The sequence below is a fragment of the Mauremys mutica genome, chromosome 7 (genome assembly GCF_020497125.1).
Source record: "Mauremys mutica isolate MM-2020 ecotype Southern chromosome 7, ASM2049712v1, whole genome shotgun sequence".
NCBI classification, from domain to species: domain Eukaryota; kingdom Metazoa; phylum Chordata; order Testudines; family Geoemydidae; genus Mauremys; species Mauremys mutica.
In genome coordinates this window covers 97,385,277-97,411,418 of record NC_059078.1, presented here as the reverse complement: position 1 = coordinate 97,411,418, position 26,142 = coordinate 97,385,277, and the positions used below count along the sequence as shown (strand labels likewise).

Here is a 26,142-nt window from a genome sequence, read left to right as displayed (position 1 = left end):
TGGCCTCCAAAGTGCTTCCAACCCTGTTTGGTGTCATCTGCAAATTTTATAAGCATCCTCTTCACTCCATTAACCAAGTCATTAATGAAAATATTGAATAGTACCAGACCCAGGACTGACCCCTGGAGGACCCCGCTAGATACACCCTCTCAGTTTGACAGTGAACCATTGATAACTACTCTGAATACAGTCTTTCAACCAGCTGTGCACCCATCTTATAATAATTTAATCTAGACCACATTTCCCTAATTTGCTTATGAGACTGTCATGTGGGACTGTGTCAAAAGTCTTACTACAATCAAGATATATCCACTAGGCCAGTATTCCTGTCAAAGAAGGAAATGAGGTTGGTTTGGCATGCTTTCTTCTTGACAAATCCATGCTGGCTATTCCATATAACCCTATTATCATCTAGATAATGCTTACAAATTGATTGTTTAATAATTTGTTACAGTATCTTTCCATGTACTGAAGTTAGGCTGACTGCACCATAAGTCCCTGGGTCCTCTTTCTTCCCCTTTTCAAAGATAAGTACTGTGTTTGCCCTTTTCCAGTCCTCTGGGATCTCACTCATCTTCCATGAGTTTCTCAAAGATAATCACTAATGGTTCCAGGATTGCTGCAGCCAGGGCCGGCTTTAGGCCAATTCCCCCTAATTCCTGGGCCATGCGCCTAAGAGGGCCCTGCAGCGTCCGGGAGAGGGGCCCCGCAAGGTAAGGCCCCGGAAGACAACTGCTGCCGAGGAAGGACCCTCTACCGAATTGCCGCTGCTATCTTCGTCAGCAGCTCAATCGCTGCCGCTGTCTTCGGCGTTATTTCGGCAGCAGCCAGCCCTGGCAGCAGCTAGTTCCTCAAGTACCCTAGGATGAATTTCTTCAGGCCTTGCCACCTTGAATACATCTAACTTATCGAAATATTCTTTAATGTGTTATTCCTTCTTATTGTTAATATTGTGTTTAGTATCTGGTCACCACTGTTTTAGTGAAGACTGAACAAAACAGGCATTTAACCCTTCAGCCTTCTTGAAGTCATTCATTATTAGCTATCCTTCCTTGCTAAGTAGAGGACATACACTTTCCTTAATCTTTCTCTTACTCCTAATGTTTTGAAATAACCAGTACTTATTGCCCTTTATATCCCTTGCTAGATGTATCTTATTTTGTGCCTTAGCCTTTCTGTTTTTATCCCTGCATGCTTGTGCTATTCTTTTGTACTCATCCTTAGCAATTTATACATTTTTCCAATTTTTGTAGAATTCATTTTTGATTTTCAGGTCATTGAAGAGCTCCTGAGGGAGCCATATTGTCCTCTTACTATTCTTCCTATCCTTTCCTTCACATAGGGGTAGTTTGCAGTTGTGCTTTTAATACTGTCTCCTTGAGAAATTGCCAGCTCTTCTGAACTCCTATAACCCTTAGATCAGTGGTTCTCAACCAGGGGTCCGAGGCCCCCTGGAGGGCCACAAGCAAGTTTCAGGGGGTCCTCCAAGCATGGCCAGTGTTAGACTTGCTAGGGCCCAAGGCAGAAAGCCAAAGCCCCACCATGCAGGACTGCAGCCCAGGGCGCTGAGCCCCACCACCTGGGGCTGAAGCCGAAGCCTGAGGAACTTAGCTTCACAGTGGAGCCCTGGGCACTTGCCCTGATTGCTACCCCTTAACACTGGCCCTGGGTTTTATATGCAGAAAAAACAGTTGTTGTGGCACAGCTGGACTGTGCAGTTTTTATAGCATGTTGGGTGGGGGAGGCTTAGAAAGAAAAATTTTGAGTACTGCTCCTTAGATGAGTTCCCAGGGGACCTGGAACCTACCAGTTTTCTGAGTTTTAGTTTGCTTTTTTGAAATCCATTGTCCTTGTTCTGCTGCTTTCACTACTTCCTTAAATTTTGTGATTCTAATGAATCCTTTCATGATCCCTTTCACCCAAGTTGCCTTCAACCTTCAGATTCCCGACCAGTTCCTCCCCTATCGGTCAGAATCAAGTCCAAAATGGCTGACCTCCTGGTTACTGCCTCCATTTTCTGAAACAAAAAGTTGTCCTAATACAGTCCAAAAACTTATTGGAAATTTTGTGTTTTGACATATTACTTTTCCAACAAATGTCTGGGTAGTTAGCCCCACATTACTACTTGGTCTTGTGTTTTGGATATATCTGTTTGTTCCAGAAATGCCTCGTTCACCTCTGTGACGAGGTTCCCTCTCCACTTGTGGCACCTCCTGCTGGTCGCTCTGGGGATTAGTTCGTCTCATGCTGTGACCTCCTCAGTGGTCTCTCCACCCGTCATCTTCTCTGTATGCAGTCTCTCTCACTCTCAGTGCTGCCACTTCCAGTCTGTGGCTTGGCCCTCTGACCAGGTCACTAAGTCCCTCCCTTTCCGGGGAAATCACAGTTTTTCTGGACCAGCTGTCTGGCGGGCATCTCTTACACCCTGTACAACTACGCGGTAGCTGGTAAGGGAACCCAGGCCTACCCTCTACTCTGGGTTCCAGCTCAGGGACCCTATAACATGCAGCCTGGGCCTGTACTGCCTTTGACCTTGTTGCTGTTTCCCTAGGCTTTTTCCTACCTAACTGGCTCCCCTCACCCTGGATTTGCCAGCTTCTCCACTCCCTCCTCTCAGGGAGTTGGTGCAGCCTGCCTTCCTCCAGCCTCAAATACTCTTGTCCCCCTTTCCAGGGAGTGACTGCCCTTCCCTAGCTGCAGCCCTCCTCTTTAGCCAGCTACCTGCCTTTCTACAGATCCCGTCCTGTTCCTGCCCAGATGAGCCCATTCCTCCTCCATTAGCTTCCTGTCTTGCAGCCTAATTAGTAGCTTGGGCCCATCTGGCCTCACCCAGCTCTTGCCAGGCCAATGTGGTTGCACACCCAGTCACAACCTCCTGTTCCTGATCTGGTGGTCTATAGTGGACCCTACCATGACATCGCCCCTATTTTTTCCCTTTTATCTTTACCCATAGATTTTCAAGTGGTTTATCTCTCACCTCCTTCTGGACCTCAGAACAAGTGGATATATTTTTTTATCTATATTGCAACACCTCCTCCCTTTTTATCCTGACTGCCAGGCGAACGAACGATATCCCTCTATACCAATACTGAAGTCATGAGACTTATCCCACCAGGTCAATTAAATCAGAATTTAGCTTATATACTAATACTTCTAGTTCTTCCCATTTATTCCCCATACTCCTTGCATTTGTGTATAGAGATGTAAGATGTTGAGCAGATTCCCCTACTGATTTCTCTCTTGTTGCTCCTATGACTTTACTGTAATTTTCTCTGTCTTCTCCTCCCTCCTCCCCCACATCTAGCACTCTGCTGATCTGCCTAGACACCTGGCCCCTGGCTCCAGGGTCCCAACACAGGGGTTGGCACTACTCCTCCATATACCCAGGCACAGGCAACTGAGCAACAAAATAGCAGATTAAATTCAGTGTTGAGAAATGCAAAATAATATACATTAGAAAACATAATCCCAACTATGCATAGAAAATGATGGGGTCTAAATTGATACCATTCAAGAAACAGATCTTCGGGTCATCGTGGATAGTTGTCTGACATCTGCTCAACGTGCAGTGGCAGTCAAAAAAGCTAACAGTGTTAGAAACCATTAGGAAAGGGATAGATAATAAGACAAAAAATATCATAATGACAATATAAAAATCCATGGTTAGCCGACACCTTGAATACCGCATGCCATTCTGGTGGCCCCATCTCAAAAAAGATACATTAAAATTAGAGCTGCCAAGTGATTAAAAAAATTAATCGCGCAATTAATCACAGTGTTAAACAATAATAGAATACCATTTATTTAATTATTTTGGGATGTTTTCTACATTTTCAAATATATTGATTTCAATTACAACACAGAATACAAAGTGTACAGTATTCACTTTATATTTACTTTTTGATTACAAGTATTTGCACTGTAAAAAACAAAATAAATAATATTTTTCAATTCACCTAATACAAGTACTGTAGTGCAATCTCTTTATCATGAAAGTTGAACTTGAATTATGTACAAAAAAACTGCATTCAAAAATAAAACAATGTAACATTTTAGAGTCTGCAAGTCCACTCAGTCCTACTTCTTGTTCAGCCAGTTGCTTAGACAAACAAGTTTGTTTGCATTTGGACGAGATAATGCTGCCCACTTCTTGTTCACAGTGTCACCTGAAAGTGAGAACAGGCATTCTCCTGGCACTGATGTAGCCAGCATTGCAAGATATTTACGTGCCAGATGCTCTAAAGATTCACATGTCCCTTCATACTTCAACCACCATTCCAGGGGACATGCGTCCATGCTGATGACGGGTTCTGCTCGATAACAGTCCAAAGCAGTGCAGACTGACGCATGCTCATTTCCATTAGCTGAATCAGATTCCACCAGCAGAAGGTTGATTTTCTTTTTTGGTGGTTCGGGTTCTGTAGTTTCCACATCGGAGTGTTGCTCTTTTAAGACTTCTGAAAGCATGCTCCACATCTGTCCCTCTCAGATTTTGGAAGACACTTCAGATTCTTAAATCTTGGGTCGAGGGCTGTAGCTATCTTTAGAAATCTCACATTGATACCTTCTTTGTGTTTTGTAAAATCTGCAGTGAAAGTGTTCTTAAAATGAACAACATGTGCTAGGTCATCTCTATAACTGCTATAACATGAAATATATGGCAGAATGCAGGTAAAATATAGCAGGGGAACATACAATTCTCCCCCCAAGAAGTTCAGTTGCAAATTTAATTAACACTTTTTTTTTTTAATGAGCATCATCAGCATGGAAACATGTCGTGGAATGGTGGCCGAAGCATGAAGGGACATACGAATGTTTCATGTAGCTGGCACATAAATACCTTGCAATGCCAGCTACAACATGCAAATATCAGTTCTCACTTTCTGGTGACATTGCAAACAAGAAGAGGGCAGCATTATCTCCTGTAAATGTAAACAAAATTGTTTGTCATAGGGCTGCGGGGGAGATCGCTGAAGTTGAAGTATCTTAGTTCAACTTACCTGGCCATCCTCATGGCGGCGAGTCGACTGCCGCGGCTCCCCCGTTGACGCTGCTTACTCCTCCTGCCAAGGGGGAGCATGGGGGTCGATTCGCAGATCGATTTATCGTGTCTAGACGAGACGCAATAAATCGATCCCCTATAGATGGATTACTACCCGCCGATTCTGCGGGTAGTATAGACGTACCCTTAGCGATTGGCTGAACAAAAAGTAGAACTGAGTGGACTTGTAGGCTCTGAAGTTTTGTCTGTGAGTGCAGTTCTGTAACAAAAAAAAAATCTACATTTGTAAATTTCACTTTCATGATAAAGAAATGATAAAGTACTTGTATGAGGTGAATTGAAAAATACTATTTCTTTTGTTTATCATTTTTACAGTGCAAATATTTGTAATAAAAAATAATATACACTTTGATTTCAATTACAAGACAGAATACAATATATATGAAAATGTAGAAGAACATTCAAAATATTTAATAAATTTCAATTGTAATTCTATTGTTTAACAGTGCGATTAAAACTGCGATTAATCATGATTAATTTTTTGAGTTAATCACATGAGTAATTGTGATTAATAGACAGGCCTAATTAAAATTAGAAAAAGTAGAGAAAGGCAACAAAAATTATTAGGGATATGGAACAGCTTCCATATGAGGAGAGTTTAAAAAGAGTGAGACAGTTCAGTTGAGAAAAGAAATGACTAAGGGAGGATATGATAGAGACTTATAAAATCATGAATGGTGTGGAGAAGGTGAATAATGGAAGTGCTTTACCCCTTTACATAACACAAGAACCAGGGATCACCCAATGAAATTAATAGGCAGCATGTTTAGAACAAACTAAGGGAAGTACTTCTTCACACTACACACAGTCAACCTGTGGAACTCATTGCCAGGGGATGTTGAGAAGGCCAAAAGTATAACTGGACTCAAAAAATAATTAGATAAGTTCATGGTGGACAAGTCCATCAATGGCTGTTAGCCAGAATAGTCAGGGATGCAACCCCATGCTCTGAGTGTCCCTAAACATCTGACTGCCAGAAGCTGGACCTGTTCATTCCCTCTGAAATATCTGGTACCAGGCACAGTCAGAAGATAGGATACTGGGTAAGATGGACCATTGGTCTGACCCACTATTGCCATTCATATGTTCTTATGTTCCAATAACTCCCCCATTTTCCTGTTCTGTCACAGGCCTTTATAGCCCCATGTGTAGCCTGCCTCCTTTTAATTGGTTCAGTTCAGCTTACCTGCTCTGGCACTGGGGAGCTGTGCCTGGTTTACTCACAGGGCCCAGCTTCTCTGTGACACCACCGTAGTGTCAGTTAGGCGGCCCTGATCCTGAAAACATTACACTGGGGCCACTCACTTGAATAATGTTACACATATGCTTAAGTATTTTCAGAGCTTCATTTCTCCATTACTGAAAAGACTTTTATAAACATCAGTAGGAGTGCAGTGAAAAACCCTTAAATCTTTTTTAAAATAATATAATATAATGAGGACATATTATTTAAAGGATGTTCTGTCAGAAATTTGAATGTTTTTAAATTAGTCCCTTTGTGGAGATATTTGAGAAAATTTATATGAGATTATCAGGAATCAAATGTATCCTAATTCTGAGCATTTAGGGTCAAATTCTCTCATTTATCAGAGTAGCTCCATTGAAGTCAGTGGAGTTACTCTGATAACTGAGAGGAAAAATTGACCCCTATTATCTAGATTCCAAGTACAAGGACATTTTTTTGATTAACCTTCAAATACTTTGAATTGTTACATTCATGATCTATGTTCTATTTTTCAAATGAAAGATACACTAGCAATTGTACTTGTTTTAAGCTGCTCTGTTTCTGAAATTACTATCTTGGCAATTCAGAATACTGAATCAGGGTTGTAATTAGATCAGCATGTTAACAAATTGTTCTTTGGAGTATGATAAATTTTATTTAACTTGAAAATGCAACATAAAAAAAACCCCAGCCCACTAATTGGTTACTTTGTGTTCTCCTCTGCTTCAGATTGTGTCTGGACAAAATGTTTGTCCTAGCAACAGCACAGGAAGTCCATGCATTGAAGTTGATGTACTTGGGATGTCTTTGGATAGCTGCCATTTCCGCACAAAACCCATACATCGCAATACTCTCAACCCCATGTGGAATGAACAGTTTCTCTACCGGGTTCACTTTGAGGATCTGGTCTTTCTTAGATTTGCAGTTGTTGAAAACAACAGCTCAGCTATAACTGCTCAAAGAATCATTCCACTAAAGGCTCTAAAAAGAGGTAAAATACAATTTGCACTAATTTTGTACATAGTGCCTAGATCCTGAATTATGACTGAGAGTGCTCAGCATCACTTAGTGGGATGTATTTAGTTCTGGGGCCATCTGTCTCAGATGTCAATTAGAGCATTTTCAGTGCCCGAGTTATGCTTTGCTGGCTACTCTTTGCCCCCAGAGACCATTCCAGGAACTTGTGATTACTAGGGCAGAAAGATGTACCACCCCTGCCCCCTTTTCCATGGCTATGCTCGCTGCACCAATGGCTGGAAAAGGTGGGGGACAGAGTCTAGGGGTGCTACAGTAACTGTCACCTAGGTTTTCCTCTACACCAGGAAATCCTCAAGATGGGTGGTCAAGTTGGTCTCAGGGCTATCTTATGCTATTGTGGTAAAACAGAGTAGTCTTAACATACTGGTTTATGTTCATTGTACAGGATAAAAATAAATATTTTTATGCTGTTTCATTCATGAAAGCAAAAACATAAATTAGAAGTATTATTGTATTTTGTACACAAAAGAGGGATTACTTCAGTGGGAGTTAAGGGTATTCAGTCTCCTGAGGTACTCAACACTTCATAGGATCATGCCCTTCCTGTTGCGCAAAAAGGAATTTAAATTCAAATCATTACAGTGCTTTAATAGTTCAGGCATAGCAAAAATCTTAAATGTTCAAGTTTTCAACTTTATAAATCATGTATTCCACTTCAACATAATATCCTTGACAATTTTTCTCTGCCCCAATGACATATTGTTTTAGGGTATAGACATCTCCAGCTACGAAACCAACACAATGAAGCCTTAGAAATCTCAAGCTTATTCATAAACAGTCGGAGGATGGAAGAAAATCCCTCTGGGAATGTTGTGCCTACTTCTTTGGTAATTTGCTTTATGTGAATGTCAAATATATTTGTCCATGTGTTCCAAATGACTAATAAACTGTTACAGTACTTCGGCGAGACAAGCTGGGTGAGATAATATCTTTTATTGGACCACCTTCCATTGATGGAGACAAGCTTTCGAGCTACACAACTTGTCTCTGTCTCTTCCATCAACAGAAGGTGGTCCAATAAAAGATATTATCTCACCCACCTTATTTTTCTCAGATCCTGGGACGAGCCGGCTACAAGACTGCATATTACAATACATAGACACTTAGGACCACTTTTTTAAACACTCGGAGCTTGTCTACACAGATATTTAGTTCTCGGCAAACTGGAGTGTGAATCTACCCCGCACTAGCCTGCCACGGACTAACTGTCCCTGTGGGGCCTGCGGATGTGCTTTAACGGTTAGTTAATGAGCTTTGATCCAGATCATATTAATAAACTGGTCATGCGTGCCAGCAGGGTAGATTCACACTCCAGACTGCCATGAACTAAATGTTCATGTAGACAAGCCTTGAGTGTTGCAATGTTTAACTTCTAGTCACCACACCACCCAGTGAAATCCTCAGAACCAAGTTAAGTGCCATATATAATCCATAGGGAGAGTTAGCTGCCTACAGTGGGATTCACAGAAGCTGGCAAGCTGAGCAGAGAGCCACCTAAGCCTCTCATTAGGAAATGCTGAGGAGAGGGTGTGGCTTGGGCCTGACCCCTCATAGGTAGTTAGGTGCCGAACTCCAGGCTGGAGAGGTGCCTGTCTGCTCTCAGGATTCACAGCCACAAACACTCTCCTGGACTTAGGGCTGACCTGACTGAAGCACCTTTCTCACAAAAGGGGGGAGACTTTCCAGCTCACGATAGGCAATAGGTGAGTGGTCATGCCACTCACCTGTGACGTGAGGGGCCTCTTTTCAAAACCCTGCTCTGTCTGACTTGGAGCAGGGACTTGAACTTGTCTCCCATATCCCAGGTAACCACTAGGCTATAGAGTCAATTTCTAACTCTCTATCCCAGTGAATATTTAATTGTTTATACAAAATGGAGTAGCTTCAACAGGAGAGATGGAGAGTGACACCCCCTGCCCCCGGTGGTTTGGCCCCTCACTTGGGATGTCCAAGACCTGGGTTCAGGTCCCTGCTCTAAATCAAACAGAGTGGGGATTTGAAAACACATCTTCCACAGCCATGGTCAGTGCCCTAGCTATTGGGTATTCTGGAGGAGACACATGCCAGCCAGCCCCCAAAACTCCTGAACTGGTTATCCCCAACTGCCTTTGTGTGCGGCCCAATCTGGTAGGCATACTCCAAGACAACCTGCTGGATCAGAGCCCACTGGGGAGACAGTAAGTAGTAAATTTGCAAAAAAGCATTTTTGGGCCACTGAAACTATTCACAAATTCAGGTAGAATTCAGCAAATAATTTCAGTCCAAAAATTGATTGTCTTTTAACCAATCAAAATGATTTGGTTTTATCCTTTTGAAACACTGTTTTATATAGAAATTTAGCTATAGTTATTAAAACAATTAGATATCAATTACTCATTGAGCTCTAGTCAGGATTTAGAGAGTTTTGTGCCTGTTCTAGGAAACTTCACCAGCAGAAACTCAGGCACCTACAGGGTTAAGTGGCAGCTGAACAGGGTGTTTGGAGATCTCCTGGCACCCAAATGTTGGACTTTGCCACCTAAAGTGGCAGTTAGCTGTGCCAAGGTGATCCTGAAAAACACAGTAGGTGTCTATCTGCATCTTTAGGTACCTAAATACCTTTGAAAATCTGGCCTTCAGGGCAGAGCTATAGATTTCTCCTTATGTTATATCTTTAAGTATCAATAATTTTAAGGCTATATACTGTTAAATTCCAAAAAATCAGCTATATCAGTAATACTCAGACTTCAGTGGTTCAGGAGCCCAATTAGCGAGCAACATTACCCAAAGAGCCACAGTAGTGTGAATTCATGGTTTCATTTACTGTAGTATTATTCAGTTAAACAGGGGAAATATTTAGTTTTATAATATATATATATATATATAAAATGCTCAGAGCAAATAAGTTAACTTTAATTGGTTAATAACATAGTAAAAGTATCCTGCTTGGTTACTAACTTAGATTGGTTAATAATTAAATCACACGGTGTTTTAATATCGTGCTGAAAAGAGCTGCAGGAGACACATTAAAGAGCCACTTGTGGCTCAGGGGCCTCAGTCTGAGTATCACTGAGCTAGAGCCCTGGGTCCGGTTGAGTCATACTCAGTGTTGGGCATAGGGGTGGGAGCAAAGTTGTCTGTCCGTGTCTGTTTCCTTATATATGTATCATTAGCAGTTCACTTGAGACCAAAAGTGTTGCAAGTCAGAGACAGTTGCTTCTGTCTCTGACACAAGATGGCTCTTTGCAGTGTTAGTCCCGGAATATTAGAGAGACAAGGTGCATGAAAAAATGGGAAGGTGATAGAACTCTGATAGGAAAAGGGGCTTCACCAGGGGTATTATCTGTATAAAGCAGCTCAGTGTGCTGGACTTTTTATTTTTTTATTTGAAAATGCATTATTAATCTCATTGCTGATGCCTAATGTATATAATATGTCAACCAAAACATATCTTCTGGCTATCTCATGTGCAACAGAATAGCACATAAAGGCTAATTAATAACCCCCCAAGAGGAAGTATGTTATATATACATACTCATGGATTTTAAGGCTAGAAGGGGCCATTGTAATCAACTTGTCTGACCTTATTCATAAACCACAAAACTTCACCCAGTAATTACTGCATTGAGCCTAATAACTTAACAGACATCCAGTAATGGAGAATCTAGCAGATCCTTGGGTAAGGTGCTCCAATAGTTAATTACTCTGATTGTTAAACATTTGTGCCTGATTTCCAGTTTGACTGTTTCTAACTTCAACTTCCAGCCATCAGATCTTGTTATGCCTCTGTCTACTAGACTGAAGAGCGTGTAGGTACTTATAGATTGTCTATGCATTTTCTGTGAGACCTATAAATAATATGCCTGTATATCTGAAAAAATATTAACTGTCGTTTGAACAGTTGTTTAGCACAGAAGAGAAGAGAACTTCAACGTTGTACAAGGTCACAATACATGGAATTCCAGGCCCTGAACCCTTTACTGTTTTTACTATAAGTGAAGGGACTACAGCAGCACAGCTTCTTCATCAAGTAAGTATGTCCACTTGCCCTATATAGAAGGTCACAAGAATCCATAGTAATCAGCTATGTGCTGGGCAGTATCTGACCTTCCTACTTTTATTTGGAATCATTACATTTAATAAAATGGATGCATTAACAAATATATTTTTTACCACTTTAAAGGGTAAGAGATTATTTTGTAAATCTTTTTGCTAAGGAATTAATTGAACAGCTACGATATTAGTGAAGCTTTCCAAATCTTGATCTTTAGGTAATTATTTTTAATATATGAAATGCAATTCAGTAACAAAAATATATATAAAATTTAGTCTTCTTTTTGCAGTCCTGCAGTTTGAATTAATCAATGACAAAAAATAATTAGCTAAAATTACAGGAATCTACATTTTATTACAAGAAGGAGCTGTATATGGTTAATTATTTAATGATAAATCAAAGTCCACGTGATATAAGGTTCTCATAACAAATCATTACTTCAGTATTTTATCATGTCCTATGTTTCTTTTTGGTTTTGTGTATATTCAATGTCACAGCTCCTCTAGTGGTTTTAATGACAATTGCAAAGTTCATTATAAGAATTCCTCATTGTTTAACTCACAGCCCAAGGTAGTATGGCAAAGGGAGAGCTGGACTTGGTCAGTACTTAGAAGGAAAACAGGGTTCTTTGGTGACTGTAGTTGGTGCTCTTCTTGAATCAGTGCTGAACCAAACCTGCAGACTGGTGTAGGGTGTAGTTTGCTGTTGGAGATGCTGTCTTTCAGATGAAACGCAACGCTGAGGTCAGGATCACCTGTAGTTATTAAATAACATGGTGCTTTACCTACTATTAGAGGTGTTCTGTCTATTTTACTATTTGGTACCTACTTAAATTTACAGTTTAATTTGGTTTTATAAAAGACATATATGTAATTTGGGGTCTTTGAAAATTAATATTTTATTAATAAAAACATTTAAAATAACCAGAATTTTAGGAGTTTAATATAAGCTTTTTCAAATCACCTTGACCTGATCTTAGCATGTAGTTTGTGAACTATTTAAAAGACCAATGCCCTTGTTACTCTGGGTTGTTGTTGCACAGAGCTGCCTAAAGCTGGTCACTGTAGCAGAATCTTATTTCACAATATGAAAATGAAGCCCCCATCAAGGGTGATGACATTGCAGTGTTAGGACATGGCAGAATGACTCAAATCCCAGTCTAAGGGAAGAAAGTGCAGTGTCCTGAAACTGCCACAATACCTGTGCAATTATGTACCAACTGAATGCTGTCGTCAACATAAGACCAATTTTTCTGCAACTCTGATGATCATTATAATTAGGAATCAGCTAAAATGAGGAATAATACGAAGCTTTGTGCAAAATTCAGACTGAGCCATGGTCATAGTTTGAAAAGTTTTGGTTACACGTAACACTTTTCCACCATACTTCCAGGATCCAGCCAGGAGCAGAAAGGCCAAATACCACAAGACAGATGGTTCTTGAGGTATTTCTGATCTAGCCAGAAAAAAATTAATGAGAATGTCCAATCTACCCTTCACATCCGTTCCTCACAGCATTTTCTGTCAGGGGGCACTGTAGGCTAGCAACTGTGATTGGGCCAGTTTGAGATAATACTGTATACTGTGGATCACTTCTGAGCAACAGCTGAACATGAAGTTAAAGCTGGATAATGACCAAGGTTTTCTCTGGTGCTGAAGATCTGTTTGGACACCATATTACCTATCACTATTTTAATGTCTGTACAAACAAAGATGAGAGAGCTTTTGAACAGTGGGTTAGGCTGGTTGCCCTTGCATGTACACTTTTCTGTTTAATTCTTTGAATATTCTAGAAATACAGAGTAAATGTTAAAGGGCTTAGTTCATGAGTAGAAAAACCTAAAACTGATTAACTCAACAGAGGTTGCATCCGAAGAAAGCTTATGCTGAAATAAATTTGTTAGTCTCTAAGGTGCCACAAGTACTCCTGTTCTTCTTTCAACAGGGATTGTTATTTCAGCAGTGGGAAAATACTGTACTGTCCTGGGTTTATGAATAAATTGATCAGCCAAACTGGACAGACATAAATTCAAATAGTATTGCCTTGTCTGGAATTGTTGAACTGTTTGGGTAATCTAAAGAGAACGGTATATTAGTTAGGAGTAGCAGATCAGAAATACTTGTCTACACCACCAGAATGAAATAATTGATCATAGTTTTTTTAAACATATTCATTCATAGCTACTAAACACGCACCATTTATGTCTAGCATTCTAATAGTTGTTTATGTGTTGTGGTTCTGTCTCAGATTTTGGCTACCACAAAAAGCACTGAATCACATGCTCCAGATTATTTTCTGATGGAGGAAAAATGTTTTATATCTAAAGAAAAGACTGAGTGCAGGAAACCACCATTCCAGAGGGTGATTGGCCCTGAGGAAGGGCTAGTACAGCTTTTGAACAGCTGGTTCCCAGAAGAAGGATATGTTGGAAGGATTATCTTTAAAACCCAAGAGGAAGTAAGTCTGTTCTGGAAAAACTGTTATTTACATACATAGCTAAAAATAATGATCACAAGAGGGACAATAAGAGCGTCACATTTGGTTTGCTAACTGGAAATTAATCTTATTGACACAGAGAGGACTGCTGAGCATTGTCAAGTTTTATGCACCTATCATTTAGTATACCTGTGCAAAGACAGACACACTTTCACACAGCCCTGTTGATCTCTGAAATGCATCATGGTTATTATTTAGTATTTGTATAAATCAGAATCAGGCCATTATTGTACTGGGCACTGTACGAAAAAATCCAGTCCCTGCTCCCAAGGAGTTTAGATTTTTAATAGTGATTAGATATGAAAGGATGTCAAATATAAGGAATGAAAGGAGTAAGGTAGATGAGGGTCATAACTGTCAGAACACTAGATTATAATTATTAGCAAGAGTATACTATGGAGACAGCAAGGCTTTTTCTTATTTAATTACCTTTAGATAAAGAACCTCAGCAACTGAGAGGATGGGGAAGGTGTTGTCAGTAACAAAATGGGGGAAGAGGCAGGGTTCTAGAAGGAAGAGAAGTCAGTTTTAGCTGCTGTCAGTCAGGACATCCATGAGATGTCCTCAAATACAGGGATTCGGGTGCAGGGAGAAGAGTCAGAAGTAGAAAGGCACCTAATGAAATGACCTGGTTTTCAGGAGTGCTGAGACCTAAAACTCTGTTCAGCACTCAGTGGCAATTATTTAGTTTGAGTGAGAGAGAGAGTGATTGTATGTGTGTGTGTACATATCCATTTGTATATTTAGATAAACACATATACACAAAATTTATGAGTTTATTTAACTCTTGGGATGTTTGAGAATGAAACGTTCTGTCAGTGCAAATTTTATTTGATACATTTGCAGAGAAATATTTTTTTATCCTTTTACTATTTCTACAGTTCTTCTGTTGCAGCTTGGTTTCGTAAAATCTTTAGTGCACGTCTTTTTTCCTAGCTTCCAATCCAGTCTTATTTTGGTACATTTACTTCATCCTCCACAAAGCAAAAGGTTATCAGGTGTGCATTTGCTTGGGGGAAACAAGTGTATGCTTATTCAGTTGAAAGTATTATTTTGAGTTTTGTGGGAGGAGCTAGGTACACTGAATTAATGCATGAACCCTTCACTTTGGAAAACATAGGTCAAAATCCATCTTAAATTATAACTGAAAACTAGTGTGAAGGTTTAGTTTTAGTCTTCATGGGACACTAGTCACCACCAAACACCTTTACAATTTGGCACGAATCCAGAGGTGGCAGTCTGTTCTAGACAGTGGAAGTACATTAACATTCCCATTAGGTGACATAAGACCCTTTTAAAAATCCAACCTTTAGGTCACTCTCAACTAAATATATTTTTTGCTTTCTCTTTACATTTTTCTACAGAATTTGAATGGGAGAAACAATTTTCAAGAAGAGAAAGAAGATGCAAACATTAGTTCTGAAGACGATAGTTTCTTTGTTCAAGTGCATGATGTTTCCCCAGAGCAGCCTCGCACTGTCATCAAAGCTCCCCGCTTTAGCACAGCACAGGATGTCATACAACAGGTAGAAAGCCTTTCAGTTTTTTCCTGTTGTTTCCACTCAGTAAGTTCCCTATTCATTTGCTAGAGGTGGGTTCATACAAGAAATGTTAACTGAGTTTTGTTCTCAGTTAATGGGACAGATCCTGAGCAAAGAAGCTCTTTGCTTCTGCCAATTTGGACTAAGCATCTACTCAGTAAACACAGTGGGGTATTATGTCTTTAATTTGCCTTTTTTTTTTAAACAGACTCTTTGCAAAGCCAAGTATTCCTTCAGCATTCTGAGTAATCCCAACCCAAATGACTATGTCCTCTTGGAGGAGGTGACGAAAGAGCTAGCAAACAAAAAGTCAACATCTAAGCCATCACAGAGAATTCTCTCTGATCAAGAGTGTGTGTTTCAGGCTCAGAGCAAGTGGAAGGGAGCAGGGAAGTTTATCCTTAAACTTAAAGAACAGGTTCACGTAAGTGATTGAAAACCCTTTTGTTGTTTTTAAAAATGGGGTTTGATCAAATATTTGGAATGGCAAATTAAAACATATTCCTTGACAAGAACATACATAAGACTGGCCATACTGGGTCAGACCAAAGGTCCATCTAGCCCAGTATCCTGCCTTCTGACAGTGGCCAGTGCCAGGTGCCCCAGAGGGAATGAACAGAACAGGTAATCATCAAGTGATCTGTCGCTCATTCCCAGCTTCTGGCAAAGAGGCTAGGGACTCCATCCCTGCCCATCCTGGCTAATAGCCATTGATGGACCTATCCTCCATGAAGTTACTTAGTTCTTTTTTGAACCCTGTTATAGTCTTGGCCTTCACAACATCCTCTGGCAAGGAGTTCCACAGGTTGACTGTGCGTTGTGTTAAAAATATTTCCTTTTGTTTGTTTTAACCTGCTGCCTATTAATTTCATTTGGTGGCCTCTAGTTCTTCTGTTATGAGGAGTAAATAAAAAGGAGTAAATAACACTTCCTCATTTACTTTCTCCACACGAGTCATGCTTTTATAGACATCAATCATACCCCTCCTTAGTTGTCTCTTTTCCAAAGTCCCAGTCGTATTATGTCTCCACTTATGGCAGCTGTTCCATACCCCTAATCATTTTTATTGCCCTTTTCTGAACCTTTTCCAAGTCCAATATCTCTTTTTGATATGGGGTGACCACATCTGCACACAATATTCAAGATGTAGGCGTACCATGGATTTATACAGAGGCACTATGATATTTTCTGTCTTATTATCAATCCCTTTCTTAATGATTCCCCACATTCTGTTCACTTTTTTGACTGCCGCTGTACACTGAGTGGATGTTTACAGAGAACTGTCCATAATGACTCCAAGATCTTTCTTGAGTGGTAACAGCTAATTTAGACCCCATCATTTTATATATATACTTGGGATTATGTTTTCCAATGTGCATTTCTTTGCATTTATCAACCTTGAATTTAATCTGCCAGTTGTTGCCAAGTCACCCAGTTTTGTGAGATCTTTTTGTAGCTCTTTGCAGTCTGCCTGGGACTTTAGTTTTGTATCATCTGCAAATGTTACCCCCTTTTCCAGATCATTTAGGAATATGTTGAATAGGACTGGTCCCAGTACAGACCCCTGGAGGACACCACTATTTACCTCTCTCCATTCTGAAAACTGACCATTTATTCCCATCCTTTGTTTCCTATCTTTTAATCAGGTACCAATCCATGGGAGCACCTTCCCTCTTAACCCATGACTACTTATTTTGCTTAAGAGCCTTTGGTGAGAGACTTTGTCAAAGGCTTTCTGAAAATCTAAATACACTATATTCACTGAATCCCCCTTGTTCACATGCTTGTTGACCCCCTCAAAGAATTCTAGTAGATGGGTGAGGCATGATTTCCCTTTACAAAAATCATGTTGACTATTCCCCAACAAATTATGTTCATCTATGTGTCTGACAATTTTGTTCTTTACTATAGTTTCAATCAGTTTGCCTGGTACTGGTCAGGCTTACCGGCCTGTAATTGCTGGGGTCACCTCTGGAGCTCCTTTTGGAATCACATTAGCTATCCTCCAGTCATTTGGTACAGAAGCTGATTTAAACAATAGGTTACAGATGACAGTTAGGAGTCCTGCAATTTCACATTTGAATTCCTTCAGAATGCTATCTGGTCCCAGTGACTTATTACTATTTAGTTTATCAATTTGTTCCAAAACCTCCTCTAATGACACCTCAATGTGGGACAATTCGTCAGATTTGTCACCTAAAAAGAATGGCTCAGGTTTGGGAATCTCCCTCACATCCTCAACCATGAAGACCAACGCAAAGAATTCATTTCAATTGTCCGCAATGCCCTTATCCTCCTTGATTGCTCTTTTAGCATCTAGATCAACCACTGGCCCCAGTGGTTGTTTAGCAGGCTTCCGGCTTCTGATGTACTTAAAAAAAATTTATTACTTTTTGAGTCTTTAGCTAGCTGTTCTTTAAATTCTTTTTTGGCCTTCCTAATTATATTTTTACACTTCATTTGCAAGAGTTTATGCTCCTTTCTATTTTCTTCATTAGGATTTAACTTCTACTTTTTAAAGGATGCCTTTTTGCCTCTCACTGCTTCTTTTACTTTGTTTTTTAGCCATGGTGGCTCTTTTTTTGATTCTCTTACTATGTTTTTTAATTTGGGGTATACATTTAAATCGAGCCTCTATTATGGCATCTTTAACGTTTCCATGCAGCTTGTAAGGATTTTACTTTTGGTGCTGTATCTTTTAATTTAACTAACCTCCTTTTTGTGTAGTTCCCCTTTCTGAAATTAAATGCTACAGTGTTGGGCTCCTGTGGTGTTTTCCCCACCACAGGGATGTTAAATTTAATTATATTATGGTCACTATTATCAAGCGGTCCAGCTATATTCACCTCTTGGACCTGATCCTGTGCTCCACTTAGGACTAAATCAAGAATTGCCTCTCTGACAAGGAGCCAGAGAGTGTTTTTTTAATTTTAAAATGAAAGTAGTAAGTTGATTCCACTTCTTCTTTGACCATATTTGGTACAAAAATGAAGAAAACCCCCCCCACAAACTCCAAAATGCCAGATCTCTGACAATTCTCAACTAGAGACAAGGTGGGTGAGAATGGATGCACTGCAAGAGTCAGAGGAACTTTTTAGGTTGGATGTAGCATAAAGCTTCCTTGCAACATAACAGTAAATTCCTTCTGTGCCATGCTTTCATAGCAAGTGGAACTACACTCTTTTGTGCATATACTATTGCTGGTGAGCTAACCTCAGGCCTGATCCCGCTAGAGGCTGAGGGCTATAGCCACAAAGGCTTAGGCTCAGCGATGAAGTGTCTTGTCTTTAGGTGCCCTGCTGTCCAGTGGAATCCTCAGCCCAGAGTTAGGATGTCCTGACTCCCTATACAATGCACAGGGAGAGAGATATACTCCAAAAGGATGGAATTCACAAAGCCAGAAAACAGAGCAGGAAGCCGACAAACTAGCCACTAGGAAATGGCAAGAGGGACATGGCCTAATCCCTGCCCCTCAAAGGGGCTTAGGTACCTAACTCTGGGCTGGAAGAGGCCCCGAATTCTCAATGCACAGGCGATGAACCTTGTCCTGGAGTGAGATACCTAAACCAGGTCAACCCTTTCTCACACAAGTTGGAGACCACACCCTTATAGCCTACAGCCCAGCAGTTAGAGCCAGTTCAAATCCCCACTCTGCCTGTGAACCCAGGTCTCCCCCTCTGAGGTGAGTGCCCTAACTACTGGGCTGTAGGGTATTTTGGATGAGAGTTTAAGCTGTTCCACTTTGCTCCAATGAATATTTTATATATGGACTGGAACCTGGGTCTCCTAGGAGACAGCCCAAATCACTGGGCTAGTGAGTCAAATTTCACTCTCTCAGGCCCAATGAATATTTTATACAAAGGGGAACAGCTTCGTCAAGAGGCCAACCCCAGAATACCCCAGGGGTTAGGGCACTCATCTTGGAGGTAGACCTTGGTTCAACTGCCTATTCCACATCCTGGTGAGTGCTCTAAATTGTTGAGATACTCCTGAGTGCTCCCACCATTCATGTCATTGTTTTATTGACCATGCTGGGAAGTGAAAATGCACAAAACTTACAGGAGTTGACACAGGGTCAGTCACTAAAAGACAGCAGCAGAGAGCAAAATGCTATTTTCCCACTAATTTACTTCATCTAAGGGACACCTGTTGTGGATTCCAGGTGCAATCCACACCAGTGAGGGTTGCCACTACTTGTCTTGCAACTCTGGGTGCTTTACAATACTTTGCTGCTGTAGTAGACAGCCCTGGTACAGCAGCTCTGATCCCACGAGCCTGTCTACAGCCCCATGCAGGTTTCCACCTGCCTTGGTTACAGCCAGCAAGGTGACCCCTGAATTTCTCCAAAACCATGTGCTCTGCAATGTCCAGTCCATTCCTGGACAGTTCAGAGAAGTAATATGGTTCCTTTGTTCAAGACACACAAGCATACCACATTATTAACTTGCGTAAATACACCCCTCTAAACACCGCACTAAGTTGGTTTACAGTAAAAAATAAAACCTCTGTTCTGTCAATAAATTTAAGTGATGCCAAGTAAAAGGAATAAAGTTAGAGTTGCAAGCAAATAAAAGTGAAAACACCCATCTAAAACAATCTAGCAAGGTACAGGCTTTGTTCAAGATGGTTCCTCTTACCAATCTTCTTTCTTCTCAGCCATGGCTGACTTTTGCTCAGTCGGGACCTTCTAGAGAAGCACAAGGGGCTGGCTTTCCTTATCTTCCTGGATTGAAAGATCTTTGCCTAAGCAGGTTTCTTACCTATATTCAGTTTCCAGAGACTTCAACCACAGTTTGGCTGATAAACCCATCTTTCTCAGCTTGCTAGAGCTCTGTTCCCTTGTGTCTGTCTAGTGGAGGATGCCAAAAATGGCTTCTTTCTTTGCTTATATCTTCCAAAGCTCGGTAACTTAGTTTCAAGAGGCAGGATGACCTCTTGCTAGTCTTCCCTTCTCATGGGCTTCCCATCCTGCTGCATGTAAATGAACCTTCAATTCTTTTGATTCCACATAGAAGACAGGTAAGTAACTGCCTTTTCTCCTGCTGGGAGGGAATCTGTTTCTCCCCGTTTGGCCACAGACTTTAAAATGTAATAATATTACTTAAGTATCCGTATTTCCTCAGATAGTGTTAATACATACATTTCACAATAATATTATTGTGTCACATTAGTTTTCTGCACACTTTTAGACTACAGTAATATTGTATACAATCAGTTGATTCATTTGCTTATCACTTGAGGTTCAGTCCCTGCCCTTCCTCCTCCTCCCCCCCACCTTTATAGACCAGTAAACCATTGCAGTGTATTCTTCTGAAGGTTACCCCACAAAGTAGTTTATTCTAGCTGTAAGGAAGGCAACATGAAGGCTGGTGGTGCAGGACGCTACATTCTGTTTCTCCCCTCATTTGTTAGCTTAATAGCTTTGTTTATCTAATATGTAAAAAATGGACCTTCATTGTCTTCATCTGAAGATTGGGCTGGACAGAGAATCAAATACACCTAAGGCAGATCTATTTAACCAACTCCGCCCAACATGCTGGGTTTAAGCACACTTTAGTCATAATTCAATACAAATACAGTCATAACTCTTAATACCCACCATGTACATACTTCACAAGAATATTAATGTTATTAGTTTTCAAATGATACCTCAAAGGCATATTCTGTGCAACGATTATTACAGTAGTGTGTATGGTGTGAATACAGGGGTGCTTAGTATCTCAACACCTGCCACTGTAAAACCTAACCTTTCATTTTTGGTTTTTTAACTGAAAAATTCTCAGGTTTTACAAAAGCTGTTAATCAGTTTTTAAGCTAAGACAAAGTTTGGACTGTTCAAGTACATGAAAATACTGATTTTCTGAAGAAAATCCACTACATTACATCAGGTAAATGTGTTTGTTAATAATAAATTAGTCTAAGTAACGCAACATAGTGGAAGTTACACACACATGAGCACACATGTACATTAGTGCTCAGCTCCTAAAACTGGAACTCTGCAGGCCCTGACCCAGGGGAGATGGTGGCTTGGTAACCAAGGTTAGTGCTGACCACTCCCCTAGAGGGTGGGGGATCAGGGTACTGAATTGATTTCTCTCCTTTCAGAGTGGGAAGCTGAGTCAGACGTTATCTGACTTTTCTCTCTACACTGCCTTTTTCCCTCCTATCCCCCTGTATTACCCAGAAAACTTTGAAGTTAATTTTTTGCACCAATTTTTACAATAAACACTCAGAAAATTTTAAACAAAATTAAAACCAAAAATAAAGGGTCTTGTTAAAACCCATCAGTTACATTAAGAAAAACCTTTCGGCCAGCAGCCTTGGCCCTACTTCCCACCATACAGCTCCTGCTACAATACCTAGAAATCTTAACCTTTCCGGACCATCTGTCTTAGCTCTCCGATTCCAATTCCTGTAACTCTGCATCCCCATCTCCCTGCTGTATTACCATGGGCTAAGTACAATTTCAAATAATAGGTGTACAGATCCCTGTGAACTGCTGTCATTTTATTGCCTTTATTCCCAGCCAGTGGAAAAGCAGCTTGCTGCTGTGGCTGGAACTCTTGACACTTGTGAAGTAGCAGGGAGAAACTGCATATTAAATGCAGAATTGAACCACTTAATACTTCTATCCCTTGGCATTATAGCTATGGCAGGGGAGAATATGGTTCCTTTTCCCAAAAAGAGATGTTACTTCTTTAGCATTGCATTTATAGGAAGTACATTGTGAATACAGTTTATCTACTTATCTATACTGTATCGGTCATGACTATCTAGGCAGCAGACTTGCTAAGGCTTAAGGCCATGTTTAGCAGCATTCTAGTTCTGCAGTTTTAAAATATTTTTTGATGGGAGACACTCAGGACACTGCTTTTGTGAACCTGACAGCAACATTTTTAAATCTTCCCTATTTGCTCTCACATGAAACCCAAACCATATTTCAAACCTCAAAGTATCAGTGAGCTGACAATCTTGTAATTTAACTGTTTCTGATGTCTGTGGGGTTTTTTTTGTTGTTGTTGTTGTTTTTTTACAGGCAGCACGGGATGATAAAAGAAAAGGCATTTCATTTGCCAGTGAACTTAAGAAATTAACCAAGTCAAGTAAACAGTATCGTGGTTTTACATCATCACCTTTGCAGAGCTCATCAGACAATACCCAGACTAAAGATGAAAAATCTGCAGGCAGTTTGACATTTAGTGACAATATGGAATAACATCCATAAATGCCAGCAGTATGTTCTATGCAGGTATGACATGTGCGCTCCTTGTTTCTAAATCAGACATACTCTCTGTTGATTTTTCAAGGTACAGTTTATAAAAATTTTTCAAAAGTGTGCTTGGTAAACCATAGTGAAGTACAACAAGCAGCCAGAAGTTCATGAAAACTCTCTACGCTTTTAAGTTATAACTGTGTACTGGCACAAACCTATACACAGGCAGTCCTAAAGATAAATGCAAATCTAAATGCTGTGAAAATTGCTAGGAACATAGGAGTTTTACTTCGCCTACTATGCCTGCTTCGTCCTATGGTCCATCACAGCAGGTAACCTGACAAGGGCCAGTCCTTTTAAAAGACTCTTAGAATGTAACTTGGCTTCAACATACACTGTGACAGTGAGTTCCACAGGTAATGCAGTGTGCTAACTGGTATTTCCACATAGGCTCTTAACTAAGATACGCCGTCATTTTGTGTTATGGGACAGCTGAACTTTACTAAACATTAATTTATATGCATTTAATATTATTAAATTTAAAATATATGATCTTTTACTCCTCTCTCCATACATAAACGGTTTTTAAATCTCTATATAGAAATACTTGTGGCAGAGTGTCTAAGAATTTTATTGTCCCTTTCTGAATCTTTTAAATTTCTTCTAGCTTGCTTGAGCTAAAGTGACAAACCCCAATGCGGAATTCAAGGCGACAGTGTACCATTTATGTATATGACAGATGATAGTTCCAGACACATTACTATTAGCACTGGGCCTACTCTAACTCCAAAAGATTTTTTCTGAGAGATACCAGCTAGTTAAGATGGAAGAAAATCTTGCCCAAACAATCCTTAATAATCTGATAAATTTCTGTATTTCCTTTCCACTCATTCTCAATGATCAAGATACTATTTATATCTACTGTGTCACTTCATCAGAATTCAAGTAATAAGGCTGCCAATAATACTTTGTTACAAAATTCCTTAAAAATTTATTTCATGGTATGCAGGCACCTATTTATACTCTTGTATTTGAATTTAAATGCTATCGTCATCTCTTCCCCTTTCCAGGTGACTTTAAAGGCCCTAAAATGGCCAAGACAAAAAGTCTGAGACTGACAAAACCAGAGTGAGATAGAGGAAATATGACAATCTTTCTCCACATAGCCTTGCATTTACTTGATAACTGGAACCAACATCACAGATTCCTGATTTAAGATATCTTTCTGCATTCTCCATGAAGGAAACTGCGGAGGCCTAAACTATTCAGCGCTAGCTTGGCCTATTCCAGACTGTGCTTCTTGGTGACAGATACAGATCTAGTAATGCTGAGTGGGATGTTACAGTTTCTAATGTTTGGAAAGACGCTTGCCAGCATTTGAAAGAGAGATTCCTTTCTTCCCAAATATCGTCACATCTGCAAAATCTGAAGAGGAAGATTAAGCAGATTTCTTAAATTGTACTTTGTAAACAGAAACATGTCTCTTTTAATAAACAAAAGATATAACTAATTGCTTTAAGGGAAGAGAATTAGAACTAGACTGTTCTGTGTATTGTATGAAAATAATGCACCTTTAATGGGTCCTGTTCAACACTGTTAGGTGATTGTAAAAAGATTTACATAGACTGTAACTTTCTTGGCATCACAGATTTAATTTTGGTGATAAACCATAAATAACTATGGTAAGCGTTTTGAGTATATCTACGTTCACAAAATAATCATGTACAAACAGCTAACTACACCTAATTGATAGTGGTATTTTGACAAGGAACAACATTTTCTTCATTCAAATTCTAGTTTTCCAGGCTTGTGTTTCAAGTAAAAATGATTATTTATTTTCATGTTCCAAGATATGTGTCACTGTGTAATATATTTATCATACTGTACTTTTTAAAAACTGCAGCTTCATCTTTTAGGGGGAAATAGTAATTATGTTCTGTTGAAAAGAAACATTCAGAAAATAACTATTGGAAGCATGCAATTGCTTAACATTTCAATTGTGAAATCATAGTAAAATAATCTCAACATTAGTGTGTGTTAGAGAATGGAAAATATTATAGTCATCTAAATATTTTTTATAAATGAGAAAATAACTTCTGCTTATATCCAGAGTGTGTAAAGAACCCAGGCTACTCCATTTATTTTCCAATATAAACCGTGACATGTTTATGTAGAAGCACTGCTGTAAAGTTTTGTATATGTCTGAAATCATGATTTTTTAAAGACGTTAGTTATAGCTGTATATTTTCTTCAGTGTTAGTAAAAAGCAGTTCATACTGATTTATACAAAGTAAGGGCACAATTGAAACTGCCATCCTTCTGATGTCCATACACAAGAACCTTGTCTAGTAACTAAACTGTTCAGCACAAGCTTTGTCTACAGTTCAGCCCCTATGACTGACGCAGGGATTGCTGTAGATGAATAAATCAAGAAATGGCAAATCAGTTAATTAAGTTGATAGGACAGAAAGAGAAGCAAGGCTCCATTAAACAATCTGAAGTTGAATGAAATGTAGGGAGATGATTCAAGCACTCTGATTAGCTAATATAAAGGGTATTAATTCTCTGTGCTGGAGGGACTACATCCCCGGAATGTCCTCTAGCACAAAAAGCTGCTGTTTCTAAAGAGAATACAAAAGAAGTTAGAAAGCACCTATCACCTTGTTGTGTGCAGGAAGTGCCCTCTTCAGGCTGATTCCAACATTAGAAAAAAAAATAAACTACACATTCAAAACTCCCTTACTGAGGCATACCCAGCAGTCATTCACTGAACCCACACACTTATTTTGAAATTCACCTGTCTTTATCCCATTTTAAAAATAGTAACCATACCAGCTATCTATTCTGAAGTCTGAGAAATTAGCAATATTTTCAAGCAGTGCCATGTCACTTGTCTAAACGTGGTTTTTAGAGTTACACTGGAGAAGATTACATAGATATTTTGAAAAGTGAGTAGGCATGTAGCAGCCACTGACTTCACAGGACACTAAGCTGCTTAGGTTCTTATGAAAATGCCACTAGTCACCTAGCTGCATCTTTTTTGAAAATGGGCCTTAGGCCTCTCAATTACTTCAGATTTCAGGACTGTTTATGGTGAACAAAAATAGCTGCTCGAAAGTCTCTATGCTGCTCTTCGATCTAGTCCTTCCAGGTCTAATTCCATGTCAGTCCCACTGTGAGAGATGCAGGAAATTCAGTCTCCACGGCACATAACTGATGTTAAGTGAAATTACATGGTGTTTTATTACCCCTTCAAGCAATAGTTGCATTGATAGTATATAACTACTGTATATCTTTCATGTCCTTTGGCTAGAGCTTAGATGAAGGTCTGATCCCTTTTTTTTAAAATGTTTTAGTGTGTGTATGTATATATATATATATATATCCCCTGCATTGGTTGTTAAATCCAGTTAGATGCATGAAAATATTTTTTTAATAAAAAATTTACCCTTCATTTGATAAATGGATTCTCCACCTATTTCCATTAGCACTGAAAGTATGATGGTTGGTTCCTGCCAAATATGGGCACCAGTA

The 26,142-nt window shown here is 39.7% G+C and overlaps 2 protein-coding genes across 2 annotated transcripts in view; one reads left to right on the top strand and one right to left on the bottom strand.

Moving 5' to 3' along the window:
• PLCE1 (phospholipase C epsilon 1) overlaps window positions 1-26,128 on the top strand; it is a 326,732-nt gene extending 300,604 nt beyond the window's left edge. The window contains exons 26-33 of the mRNA XM_045022805.1: window positions 7,017-7,278; window positions 8,034-8,152; window positions 11,206-11,334; window positions 13,606-13,815; window positions 15,219-15,380; window positions 15,604-15,819; window positions 22,432-22,644; window positions 23,679-26,128. Of these exons, the coding sequence (XP_044878740.1) occupies window positions 7,017-7,278; window positions 8,034-8,152; window positions 11,206-11,334; window positions 13,606-13,815; window positions 15,219-15,380; window positions 15,604-15,819; window positions 22,432-22,611 (1,278 nt within the window). The 3' untranslated portion in view covers window positions 22,612-22,644; window positions 23,679-26,128. The remainder of the gene's footprint in view (window positions 1-7,016; window positions 7,279-8,033; window positions 8,153-11,205; window positions 11,335-13,605; window positions 13,816-15,218; window positions 15,381-15,603; window positions 15,820-22,431; window positions 22,645-23,678) is intronic.
• The window catches only part of NOC3L (NOC3 like DNA replication regulator), a 41,139-nt gene continuing 26,170 nt past the window's right edge, over window positions 11,174-26,142 (bottom strand). The window contains exon 22 of the mRNA XM_045022803.1: window positions 11,174-12,112. The gene's annotated coding sequence lies outside the window, so the exon portion shown is untranslated. The remainder of the gene's footprint in view (window positions 12,113-26,142) is intronic.